Source organism: Leucoraja erinacea, chromosome 32 (assembly GCF_028641065.1).
Source record: "Leucoraja erinacea ecotype New England chromosome 32, Leri_hhj_1, whole genome shotgun sequence".
Classification (NCBI taxonomy): domain Eukaryota; kingdom Metazoa; phylum Chordata; class Chondrichthyes; order Rajiformes; family Rajidae; genus Leucoraja; species Leucoraja erinaceus.
The window spans coordinates 7,110,074-7,123,763 of record NC_073408.1 but is presented as its reverse complement, the minus strand read 5'-3'; the positions used below and the strand labels follow the sequence as shown (position 1 = coordinate 7,123,763).

At 39.1% G+C, this 13,690-nt stretch overlaps 1 protein-coding gene across 1 annotated transcript in view; it reads left to right on the top strand.

Annotated features, from left to right (window-relative positions):
* The window catches only part of LOC129712320 (uncharacterized), a 50,483-nt gene extending 36,793 nt beyond the window's left edge, over nt 1–13,690 (top strand). Inside the window, exons 30-39 of the mRNA XM_055660652.1 lie at nt 1,820–1,882; nt 2,513–2,662; nt 4,000–4,139; nt 4,770–4,826; nt 4,968–5,064; nt 6,524–6,627; nt 8,087–8,174; nt 8,908–9,620; nt 11,671–11,797; nt 12,905–13,690. Of these exons, the coding sequence (XP_055516627.1) occupies nt 1,820–1,882; nt 2,513–2,662; nt 4,000–4,139; nt 4,770–4,826; nt 4,968–5,064; nt 6,524–6,627; nt 8,087–8,174; nt 8,908–9,620; nt 11,671–11,797; nt 12,905–13,114 (1,749 nt within the window). The 3' untranslated portion in view covers nt 13,115–13,690. The remainder of the gene's footprint in view (nt 1–1,819; nt 1,883–2,512; nt 2,663–3,999; nt 4,140–4,769; nt 4,827–4,967; nt 5,065–6,523; nt 6,628–8,086; nt 8,175–8,907; nt 9,621–11,670; nt 11,798–12,904) is intronic.

Below are 13,690 nucleotides of genomic sequence, written 5' to 3'. Positions count from 1 at the left end.
CCTAAACAAAGTGGAATATGTCAGAAAAACTAGGAACATCTTGTGTTGTTTGCTGAGCCTGATACATCACAGTCCGCTGTAACCTCACTGCATTCTCCATTTGCAAAATATGCAAGGAATAATTTAAATGGATTGGCACAAAATAGTTCATCACCCAATTCCTCAGTAACAAAAATATATTGAGGTCCAATTAATTTTCAGATATGAAAGGAAGCAAGATGGCTCTGATCCAAATGTGAAAGTCAGCAGAGCTGTACAATGAGCAGTGCTGACAATGAGGAAATTAATTATGTCCCATATAATTCACTTGCTGCTATTTTTTTTGTTAATTTGTTACGTTGGCCATTTACCCCTCAAGCAGGTTCGCCATTCACTGTGGTAATTTTGTGATCTAACTCCATGCATCTTTTTTTTCTCTTCCTTGTCCTTTCACTGGCGCAGGAGTATTCTTCTTTCTTTTGTGTGGCGTGCACAGCCTAAAGTTGTTGGACAACTTGTTCTATTTGATCTTCAGTTTGTGCATGTCGAGTTGATTGCATTAGTCGAAACAGGGCGGACCACGTGGAGGTTTCAATCTTCCACCCCTCCTTGTCCCTGAATACATTGTTTAAAAATTCATCCATGTCAGCTGCAACATTAACAATGAACCCAGCATCATTATTTATTTAGAGAAGAAAGCTTCAAATATTGACCACATCTGCATGTTTAGGCCTGATGTGACTCTTAGATTCTACTACTTGGTCCTCTCCAGCTATAAGTAATGTTAAAGTTACCTGTCTTTGTGTCAAATTGTGAAGTGTGTTATAATAATGATCTTGTTGGATACTATATATATGTTGTATTAGTTTTTTAAATATGTTGATCAGAGGGTCAAAAAACAAGGATCATTGCTGATGATTGTTTTGCATCGTCGTTCCTATTTAGCTCCTGTGTGATTGTTTGCAGCTTTACTATGTTGTGCCAAAACTAAACCATAAATGAGTGCTGAAAACATCAAATTTCCTGTACTGCTGCTCACTGAGTGATTTATATTAGTCTGAAGGGCAAAAAGATGAGTTTGATGTTTCCTTCTTGAAAACAATGACTGAATCTGCTGTTTTGGGCCTTGTGTCATTTGGTTCAGGAATAGCTTCTCCCTAATTACAGCAGCCATCTGAATTGAATTTAAGTATGATGTCCACTTGAAGATGTGAGACCTTCCTGGCTTAATCATTCATTATACATGGCTTTTTATTGACTTTTAAGAGGTTCTCATTTGGCTGATGAAACATTGAGCAGAAATGCCCACAACACTTTATATTGAACACAATTTTACACTGTTGAATGGTGATTTGAATTCTGCAATGGCTAAAGTGCTGTGAAACAATAAGAAGCAACAGAGCTTTGTACATCCTCCTCCATGTAACGTCCCCAGAGCTGTGAAATCATTTATTTTAATGTAGAGGAGAAAATACCATGTTCATAAGCAAAAAAGGCAGACTTAAAGTTATGCAGCGCCTCAAGTCAATAATTAATAAAATTTTAGCCAGTCACATGCCCAATTGAACATTTCCCATGCGATCCGTGGATCTTGATGTTCAAAAAGTTGTTTTTGCACAGTAAAAAGTAATTTTGGTGCGAAGTTGATAAGTTCATAGTTAAAATACGCACATTCAATTATTGTTTGGGAAACTACCAAATTCAAAGAAATCCCCATGTATTTTCAATATTTCTGTGCTATTTGCCTCTAGCATTACATTGCAGTTCGTATGCTGTCTGTATCCATTTCTGTGTGATTTGCAGATGATATATTGATTCCTTTTCTCTATTCCTTTCATAGAACGTAAAGACTTGTGATGCAGCAGTACTTACTGATCCAATAAAACCCTTTGAAAGCAAAGAGGTAAAATTAGAAACTTTAGGTACATCTTTTATTAAAGATTCTGCATGTTACCAGGATTCCTTTCATGCCAAACTGTATACATTTTTTTTTAATGGAATGTAGTCTAGAATTGTGACAGTGTTAATGTGTTAACCTTTATATATTCTGTAAATGAAATGAAGAAAATATGCAGAAGCTGTAAATCCAAAGTAAAATTAGAAGATTGTGTTTTTTTGACTTCTGAATGAAACACAAACTCTGTTAATCTGTCCGTCGATAAGTACTTGGAGCATTTTCAGTTTTTATTTTGGTTTACTCTCAAAGACACATTCTCTGTATAATTTTATTCTTTTAGGATGGTACAAAAGGAAAATAATGTTTTATGAAAATCTGGGTTGGTTCCAAATGGAAAGGACTTCCAGAAAACCAACAAAAATGATTGGCCAGAGAGTATTAATACATTTCTAAGGTTTTGTCATTGTTTTCCAAAAGTTTGTAATCTTTGTGATCAAGTCATAATCCTCGTGATAAAGTATTGAATAATGCACCTGTAATATTTTTCTAATTGCATAATTGCATAATTATGTGGTGAGCATCTGAACAAAATGCTAATTATATTAATTGTACATTTTGGTGATGTTTAATTTGCAGAGAACCTTCATGATACTATACCATGAAACGGCTCAACTTTTGAAGAGCTTTGAGAAATCACAACATTCGTATGATCAACTTTGTTCTGGTACTCAGGACGAAATCAAAACGTTCAAAGAAAAGCACGAGCAGCTTTTGTTCAACGAGAAGGTAGTGATATTGTTATTTTAAATCTTGGTAAATAACTGGTAGGTGAGTCGAGGCTTGGTAGGTGATGGGTAGAACCAGGTGAAGTAGGGGAGGGTGGGCAGATGGAGTCAAGTTGGTGGCTGGTAGAGAGGGGGTCGTGGAAACAGACACAGACAGAGGCTGGAAGGTGATGTGGATCCAGATAAAGGAAGAGTGTTTGGCAGGGGGATCAGATGGCAGATGGTAAGGTATCTAGGGTAGGGGAGGAAAATGGTGAAGAAAGGGAGAGAGAACCTAGGAGCAGGAAGGGATGCCCATTGCTGCTCCTCCCAATCCAACATGGTTCACTTTCCTTTTGTTCACATTTTCCATTTCACCCCAACCCTAGGTACCCTCCACAATCTGGTTCCATCTCTCCATCATTTGGTCTGGTCTATCCGCCTTACCCCATCCCTTCTCCAGACACAAAACGTCACCTATTCCTTTTCTCCAGAGATGATGTCTGACCCGCTGAGTTACTCTAGCTTTTTGTGTCTTATCTTCGGTTTAAACCAGCATCTGCAGGTCCTTCCTACACATTACCCCCTTCCTCATCTGGTTTGACTTATCCCTTCATCCTCTGGCTGTATCTTCCCACTCTCCTCTCCCCACATGACTCCATCTGCCTATTTATGTTTTTTCTCTCCTTTACTATTTTCATTTATCTCATACCTGCCTGACTAAACATCCACCTGGCTCGATCCATTCATCATCCCTTACCTTGTTCCACCTGTCACCTACCAGCCCCTGCCTCAAGTGTGGTCAAGAGTGTTTTATTGTCATATCTACTGAAATAGCACAATGAAATTCTTACCACAAGTGCCTCGTACTTCTGTACTTCCCTCTTCACTCTCTGTCACGATGCAGGGTCTCGACCCAAAACGTCAACCACCCCTTTGCCTCCACAGTAGCTGCCTGACCTACTAGATTCCTCCAGCCGTTTGTTTTGCCCCAGATTCCATCTTCTTCAGTCCCTTGTATCTCCCTCTTAGGTCTAATGAAGGGTCCATGATCTGAAATGTTAACTGTTTCAGCAGATGCTTCCTGACCTGGTTTTTCACTGTACTTTCTGTTACTATTTTCAATTTCTGGCATTTGCAGTTTTTAAATTCTAATTGACTGCAAGATTTTGTAATGTGGAAGGAAACTGAGCACCTAGGCGGACACCAAGGTGAAGCCTATGCTTCACCTTGAAGTCCTCAGGAACAATCTCTAACCTAATGTTAATGGTTTGGAGAATTAATGTTTGGCATTGTTTTTAGATGGTAGATACTAAATACATCTTTTCTTGTTTCTTGCATTCTACATTTTTATAATAGAAACTGAGGGATGAGCTTTCAACAGTAAAGACACAGCTAGCCTCTGCAAAAGAGAAACTACATGACAAGAGAGAAATTCAATCGCAAGAACTTGTTGTGCTACAAGAAGAACTTAAACCATTGAAGAATAATTTAGAAAGGTATGATTCCAATGCTCCTTTCTCCAAATTGCAAATTGGACAATAAATGTTCTTGCCATCATGGCAATTATGTTACACTTAAATTGTTAAAAGGTTAGGCTGCAATTTAAGATTGCTTGTTCAGATGAGCTCCAGTATATAGTAGTGATTAACCCTGGCCTTGTTAGTCCTCCCAAATGTATCACCTCTAACCTTTCCGGATCAAATTCCATTTTACTAACTCACCATTGTCGTTCTGTAGCCCGTCTATCTTCCTTATTCACAACACCACCAATTTTCCTATTTGCAAACTTGTGAATCATACCTCCAATATCAAGAAGTGTCTCGATCCGAAACATCCCCAATCCATGTTCTCCAGAAATGCTCAGTTACTCCACCATTTTGTGTCCGTTTGTTCAAGCCAGTGTGGCAATGCAAGACGCCAAGGCACCACAAGGAAAACACACATGCTGCAGACCCCACAACACATGGGACTGAGCTCCTTGACCATGTTTTTAATTTAATGCACCTTGCAATATATTCAAATGTAATTTGATTTACTATTCTTTAATATTTAATATATTCTAATGTAATTTGATTAAAGCAAAATGAAGAATATTTAGAAATTTTAAGTGTGAATTTTCTTTTCAGAAATAAGAAAATTCTACCTGAAATTGATGTCGAAATTCAGAAAATAAGAGGAAGAAGGTATTCTTGCTGCACAATAATTGTTTTAAGTTTTTTATATTGAAAATTGTTGTAAAGGTTTTTTGAACCTTGTTGCACGATATACTCAGCTGCAGCCAACCCTTATGAAATTTTCCTCATCAAAATGCTTATTAATTTCAGAGAAAAACAGGCCAGTGACAAGAAAAAATTGCAGAAATTGTGTGACAAAGCAAAAGAAAATGGCAAAGAGTCAGCAAACAGACTCTTATCTGTTGAGGTATTTATTATCGAGAATGATTGCAAACATTGGGAATGATTGCATATGTTGCATGGAGAATATGCTGTGTATCATATACGTATGGAGTGTTGAACATTTAATATGAATTGTGTTTAAATTTAATTTCAAATATTACCTATTTTTTTTCATCTGCACTTTCTCTAACACTACCGCTGTTACACTATATTCTGTAGTCTAGTATTTTTCACTTTGCACAACCTGTTGTACTTGTGTGTGGCTTGATTGTATTCTTGTATAGTATGATTTGACCGGATAGCGCCCAAACAAAGCTTTTCACTGTATCTCAGTACATGCGACACTAATAAATCAACACCAATAATATTTGAATGGTTGTGCTGTTTTGAATAGCTTACCTCTAATATGCTCAGTGTTATCGTGTGGAATATCTATTTTCTTTCTCCTTTGCTCAACAAATCATCCCCTGATATAGCTTTATTAAAGGAGTGGCCTGGTAGCAAACATGACTAACTTCTTTATTGAATCTTTCCATTGGATTTTGGCCCTGAAAAGGCAATAAAGCAGTATCTCACTTTTTACGACGCACTTACAGGTTGTGACTGTTGGACTGTCAGATCAGATTTGTAGTTTCACTCCAACTCAGTGGGTGGCACAGTGACGTAGCTGGTAGAGCTGCTGCCTTACAGTGCCAGAATGCCCAAGTTCGATCCTGACCTTGGATGCTGTTTGTGTGGAGTTTGCATGTTCTCTCTGCAACCATGTGGGTTTTCTCCCGCATCTCAAAGACGTGCGGGTGTGTAGGTTAATTGGCCTTATGCAAATGTGTGCAGGGAGTGAGTGGGGAAGTGGGGTAACATAAAAATAGTGTGGAAAGTGACCAATATTCGGCATGGGCCAAAGTGCTTGTTTCTACACTGAATCTTTAAAACCTTCAAAGCTTTGCTCATGTAGACATGGCTGGGGACTCTGCTTCCACTTGGCAGTGCTTTCCAAGTACTCCTCTCTTAGGAGAGAAAAAAATGAGTGCTTTTGAAGGTATCTTTTATCCTATACCCTAAATCTACGTCCTCTGGGTCTGGATTTATTAGGCCTGGTCTTCCCTGTGGTGTAGTGACCTTTGAACTGCACGGAGTATTCCAGCTGAATTCTGACCAATGCTTTATAAAGTTGGAGCATAGCCTGTATTCCCAGCAAACATTGGGGAATTGTGGTGACCATCCAGTTGAATTTATATATTATATTGTTTAAAAAAAAAAAGGATTTGTAACTTTCATTTTGAACGCAGTCCTTGCCAATTCATGGCATTCCCCTTAGAAGATTCAAGAATGGTGATGCCAAATTCGAAGTCCATCTGAATAAATACTGTAAGAGAGTAAAATCCATCTGAATAGACAGTAAAATCAGTCCTTTGCTCTTTTATTGTTTAACATATTTAAAAGTGGTAACATGGACATCGATCTACTTTAATTTCTTGCTACAGACTAAGATTCTGGAATGGAAGAAACACACAAAGTTGTATTTTCTCAATCGCCTGCATCAGGAGGCTGTTGAAAATGTGAAGTTCTATACAGCACAGAAAGCTCAGTAAGTTTCAGTACACATTTCACTATTTGCAGTTTACTATTTATTTTCTAATGGTAATTGTGAAAAGCAACTGTCAAATTGATTAGGCTAGATCATCCTGTGTCTGCTTGTCTGGACTTGCTACCACAGTGCCTGTGCAACTCCGCTAATAAGTTAAGGATGCAGAGGGCAGACCAATGTGACCTCAGGATCTGCAAACCAGCAGCTAGAAACCAGGAAAGAGTGCCGAGATTTACAAGGATGTTGCCAGGACTTGACAGCCTGAGTTAGAAGGAGAGGTTGGGCATGTTCAGACTTCTTTGGAGCGCAGGAGACTGAGGGGTGATTTTGTAGAAGTGTATAAAATCATGAGAACAGATAGGATGAATACATTTGTTTAAGAAGGAACTGCAGATGCTGGAAAATCGAAGGTAGACAAAAGTCTGAAGTCTGAAGAAGGGTTTTGGCCCGAAACGTTGCCTATTTCCTTCGCTCCTTAGATGCTGCCTCACCCTCTGAGTTTCTCCAGCATTTTTGTCTACCTAGGATGAATATATAGTGTTTTTTACTGAGGGTAGCGAATCAAAAACAAGAGGACATAGGTTTAAGTTGAGAGGGACAAGATTTGATGAGAACCTGAAGGGCAATTTCTTTTACTATGGACGGTGGGTACATAGAACAAGCTATCAGAGGGGTAGTTGAGGCAGCATTTAAAATACATTTGGACAAGTACATGGATAGAAAAGGTTTAGAGGAGGACGTCCCAAGTGCAAGCAAAATGGACTAGCTTAAATGGGGCATAGTAGTCGGCATAGACAAGTTAAGCCAACGTGCCTGTTTTCATGCTGTACGATTTTTATGACTCTTGTCTTGGGATGGATCCGGAGGTTACTGTTAAAACCTGGAAATAAGTGTTATCACAAATACTTAAGACAACTAGCAATTAATGAAAAAAACAGGATTAGGTAATTAGGGGCGATGTTGTTTATGCCAGGGATCCTTGACATAAAGCGTAGGCGTCTAATGCACTTGCAACTGGGCCGTCTCTTCAGTAAGTCTGTACTCCTTTATTTTCCTGCCTGTGCTTTGCTATGTGGAATTTAGAGACTTATGGCACAGAAACTAAATCATTAACAAACATTTCAATCATTAGTAGTCTCTACACTCAAAATAGAGATGCGCAGAACCTAACCGGCATGGAATCACCAGCGACAGCAAAGTACAGTGTGGAACACTATTATTTTGGTTTTCGTGGACATGTACTGCTTCTATGTTTTTCCACAGCAGAATGATGCAGTGTAAACGTGGTAGGCATACAGCATTTGATTGTATTAGGCAAGAAACATAACTAGCAATGGGCCAGTACTTGCAAGACTAATGTCCCTTCCTTTATATAAAATGTTATGAGTTATGAATTAAGATGAATGGAATACTTGATTCTTGCTCGACTGTAAAGTAATCCCTTAATATATCTTTAAAGGAGGGCACATTCTCCAGACGTTGTCACTAGCTGTGACATGTGGGAAAAAAGATTGAAAGGAATTCAAGGACAAATTACTCTAATCGAAGTGAGCTGCTTTTTTTTGTCAATTTTAAAATTCTCAGTTTTCAGCAATAAAAGATAATTGACAGATTTGTAAGTACAGTATAAATTGCATGGCGGTTTTCATTTTATTCTTTACTCTGACTATTACTCCTCTGCTTCTGTAATCTTATCGCTGCTTGCACCCCAGACCTGAATTGTCTGCAAAACCTTTAACACTGGTTGTAGTCAGTATTGTAACAGGCCCTTCAGCCCACTATGTTCATGCTGATCATCATGCCTATCTATACTAATCCCATTTGCCTGCATCGATTGCATATTCTTCCATGTCTTGTTCATTCAAGTACTTGTCCAGATGCCTCTTAAATGTTATTTCCGTTTTGCCTCCCTGACCTCCTCTGGAAGTTCATTCAAGATAACAATTATTCTTTGTGTGAAACATTTACCACTCAGAAATTCCACACAATTCTCCCAAAGACCCATTGATTCCTATCAATATTATTTTTTTAATGTCACAAGTTCTTTTATCTTCACGCTTGGCACAAGTCGTTGCTAATGTCACCGCTCTTCTTTTCAACCCCGCTATTACACTACCTTTGGACTGTTTTTACTAAATCCACTTTCGGACCTGTTCGTATTAAGTCTCTGCATAATGATGTACGAGTTAGCTCATCAAATATATCTGAAATTGAAATGTTCTAAAAGACTTGCCTATTGTGGTGGATTTGACAGGAGTTTAATGACTGTATTTTGCTCAGGCTGCCTCTTGGACCCAGGAGACAGGAGGAGATAGTGACAGTGTACCTTACATGGACTCCCGTACATTGATGCCACCTCCATTCCGATCTGTGAACAAACAGCAGGGACTGTCATCACTTCCCACAAGGGCTGAAATGGCAAATAAAATTGGATTTGCTGGAAAATCTGCCTCTGCTGAGGCTGGTTGGTATTCACCAGGATCCAGAACTCGTGGCGTTGAGGCAGAAATGTCACCAAGGACAGGAAAAGATGCCTACATGCCAACTGCTTGGCCACCCAGTTACTTCAAACCTCAAGCAGCACAGCCTGTTCCACCCAGTGGTTGCAGCCGGCTTGATCTTGATCTGGAATTTGGGATGAAGCCGCTTCCTGACAGAACTCCCCAGCTGACGACCAGTGGTTTGGAAATGCCAAATCCCTCAATGGAAGCAAAACCTGTAAAAATCCCAGATACATCCCTCTCTGGGTTACATACGTCACGGGTTCATGGGAATCCACATAACAACGTTTTTGAGACTTATGGTACACAAATTAAATCCTTCAACAAACACTTTAACCATTTGCAGTCTGCACAGCCAGTTATATATGCCAATAACGATTTCCAGGCATTTGGTGGTGTATCCGGTGCCAGCAGTTCACAGTCCGATGAGCCTCGGTCATCCTATCATGCTGTAATGGAGCAACTGTTCTTCAAGTTTCCTACAATAAACATGTAAGTTATTTTGCTAACAACCATTAAAAAAAATATCTTGCATCGTGTTGAAAGAAAGAACTTTGCTTGGATCCATTCAGCTTCCATCTAGCAGAAATGCCGTGAATCTTGGAGTTGTAATCCAGTGACATAAAAATGAACAATACAGATACATTCTCAGGATGCCCCATTTACATTCCTTGCTCATCCCTAATTGCCTTTGGGAAGTTGGTGGGGAATTGGCACTTTGAAATGCAGAAGTGATTCTAGTAAAGTACTCCCACCATGGTGTATGGTATGGATTTACAAGGTTTAGAATCCACAAAGATTCAAGATTCAAGAGAGTTTATTGTCATGTGTCCCAGATAGGACAATGAAATTCTTGCTTTGCTTCAGCACAACAGAATATAGTAGGCATGAATACAGAACAGATCAGTGCGTCCACATACCATTATATAAATGTATGCACACATGAATAAATAAACAGAAAAAGTGCAAATAAACAGATAATGGTCTATTAATGTTCAGAATTTTGTTTCAGTTAAGTTTAATAGGATGATGGCTGTGGGGAAGTAGCTATTACTGAACCAGGACGTTGCAGTCCTCAGGCTCATGTACCTTCTACCTGAAGGTAGTGTGTGGCCAGGATGTTGTGGGTCCTTGATGAATTCTGCCAGCCTTTTTGAGGCAGCGACTGCGATAGATCCCCTCGATGGTAGGGAGGTCAGAGCCGATGGTGGACTGGGCAGTGTTTACTACTTTTTGTAGTCTTTTCCACTCCTGGGCCCTCAAGTTGCCGAACCAAGCCACGATGCAACCGGTCAGCATGCTCTCTACTGTGCACCTGTAGAAGTTAGAGAGAGCCTTGACATACCGACTCTCCGTAATCTTCTCAGGGAGTAGAGGATAAAAGAACAATGATGCGACCTGGTGAGGAATCTGCAGGCAGTGGTGACCTCTTGCACAGTAGTCACAGGTTTGACAAGTGAGATTTTGTGGAAACAAGCAAGTTCATCCCATATAATTGTAGGCATGTGCCCACGGCTTCAGCCCTGTCTGCTTGGATGGAAGCAGTTTAATTTAGCTTAAAGGTACAGTGCGGAAACGGGCCCTTCGGCCCACTGAGTCCGCACCGACCAGCAATGCCCGCACACACACTAGGATCAATTTTACATTTACACCTAGCCAAATAACCAACACACCTGTACGTCTTTGGAGCAGGGGAGGAAACCGAAGATCTCTTGAGAAAACCTACGCAGGTCATGTGGAGAAAGTACAAACTCCATACAGACAGCACCCATAGTCGGGATCGAACCCGGGTCACCAGCGCTGCAGATGCTGTAAGGCAGCAACTCCACCGCTGCGTCACCTTGTCGCCCAGTTGTCCTAGTAACTGGCTTTGAAACAACAATGATTGTTTAGAATGTGGGTATCTGTCAGCTGAAGAAAGTGCCTTGCTGAGAAACAGTAAGAAAACTTCACAAGTTCATTTTTGGTTCTTTGGGTATTTTTAAGGCGGAGATTGGCATGTTTTTGATTAGTATGGGTGTCAGGGGTTATGGGGAGAAGGCAGGAGAATGAGGTTGAGAAGGAGCCAGATCAGCCATGATTGAATGGCAGAGTAGACACAATGGGATGAAATGCCTAATTTTGCTTCTATGCCTTATATAAGTACAATACCTTTCCAGGCTATTTTGATTGATTTGCGATATACCAGTGCTTTCTTTTTGAGAACAAAAATGTGCCGGTACACGTCTCATTCTTTGCTGTTAGTGTTTCTGATAAATCGTCGTCCTATAAGCTGCTTAAGCTGTTTAGGTGGCCTGACTGGCTAACTTAAATAATACATTTTATTTTTGTAACTTTTGTAATCTTTTTGTAATATTAAAATTTGAAAATCTAGCTGTAACTTTTTAAGAGGTGTCGGTGTGCCATACCAGGCATACAATGACAATGAAAGCACTGGGATGCACCATATATGGTGCTCAATGATTTTAATGCTTTTAAAGTCTTTATTGCTTGCATTTTGCCTGGCTGTATTTAGACTAATTTTATCTATTCTATATTACAGAGCCAGATTGCACTTATTCATTAATAAAGTGAAGGAGGAAAATGGTGGCACACTCTCAGGTTTATCTGTGGAGGAGCTGGTGGGACGAGTCTCTTATTATATTCACCAGGGCACCCATCCAGAAATAGTGAGTATGATTTCACTGCATTCCTAATCACATCGCAAAATCTAACACTGCACAATGCAAGAAAATAATAATGTATTACAGTTGTCATCTAACAAGATAGTTGCAAAATATAGTTTTAATTATTTTTATTGGAGCTACTCCTTTTCCCTTTGAACTCATTGATTAGTGATTCTACTGAATCACCCTTGCTTGTGACTTGTTGATCTCACCTGCAGTTGATGTGTAAATACAGCCACACTATACATTGATGACTCTTGAACTTTTCCTCTACTGCAGAATATAGTTATTTGTCATTAATAGTAGAAATGGTATTTAAAACAGCCTGGATGTGATTAGGCTACCATTCTGGTTGGATCATTGTCGGATGTATTTTAAGTCACTCATTTAGAGATAATTAGAGCACCAATATAATTCTTGCTCTATCGTGTTTCTCAGATTTGCTGTGTTGTAATATTAAAATATTATGGATGCCATTTTGCAGAATAAAAATTACTTTAATTTTATGACCCAGGCATTATGTAATAATTTAACATTTTGATTTGAATTTTTTTAAACTGTATAATTTTGAGGATATTAATTCTATGGCTGTCAGATTGCATTTATATTTTCAGGTTTTTATACATATTCAATGCATACAAAGCTGTTAGTTTTGAAACTGCACTCAGCAGCAAAGAGTGATTGACATTCTAATGAAGACACAAGAGACAGATGCTGGAATTAGCTGCAAAAAACAACAGCATTTGGAGGAACTTAGTACTGTTTCACAGGCAGCATCTGTGAAGGGCAATGGCACCAATTAGCAATCTACTATTTGATAGTTAAAACTATAGATTTATTGCTGGTTTATTGCATTTTAATTGCTAGGAACAGTTAAATTTAAATGTATTTTATTCGAAACAGAAATTCTTAGTTATTTTATAGCACTTGTTTAAAAATCTCCAATAAATATAAACTGTAACAACTTGCAGTTAGTAACTTTCAATTAAACTGCTTTAAATTGACGCCTTCATTGTACAGTTGCCATAGTTGGGCCAGCTTGATTGTTTTGGGATGCATTTAAAATTGTCAACAGAATTAACTTTAGCATTTTGTCTATCTTTCTTTCAGGCATATGCATCTCGAATCGATCCATTATCATTTGCGCCCATGAGCCACGAAAATCCTTTCTTCCCCAGTCACCACGCTCCGCATTCTGACCAGTCACGAACATTACCAGATGGGTTCAGCGGCCTTGCTCCAGCGGATGCATCTGCTGCAGGGTTTGGGTTACCTCTTGGAGATTTACTGGAATTGGAAGGCTGTTTTGATGAAATGTAAAACCACAGAAACAAATTCACAATCTAGGTGTATTATTGTAAGTTTATGTGTATGTAGTTGGGTAGCATGTGATGTTAATTGCTCAAATTATCAGTGCGACAAAGCAAAAACAGCAGACTTTTTCCGCGTGCACACAGATAATGTTGTAAATTAAGTGAAAGTAGAGTGTTGATTCGATCTCAAACATGGTCCTAATTGAACCGTTCCTTTCTGTAAAGCCTGTTCTGTGAACCGTTCGTACAGAAGTCGCATCCTTGGTTCCACCAAACCTTGATTTGATATTGATTTATTATTGTCACATGTGCTAATAAGTAAGTTACAGTAAACAACGGGTTCTTACCCAATGTTTCAAAAACGGTAAAAAATCTAGAACTACTTTTAAATGTGTGAGATAATGATCATTGGGCAATGTAGAAACAAGGATCTGCTGATGCTGTTTTATATTAAAGACAAAATGCTGGAGTAACAGGGTTAGGCCACGTCACTGGGAAACACCGGGCAAGCTGGCCCTCATAGAATGTGAAAGAATCATTTTACAGATTACAGCCAAACACATGATAAGATAGTGATGATGTT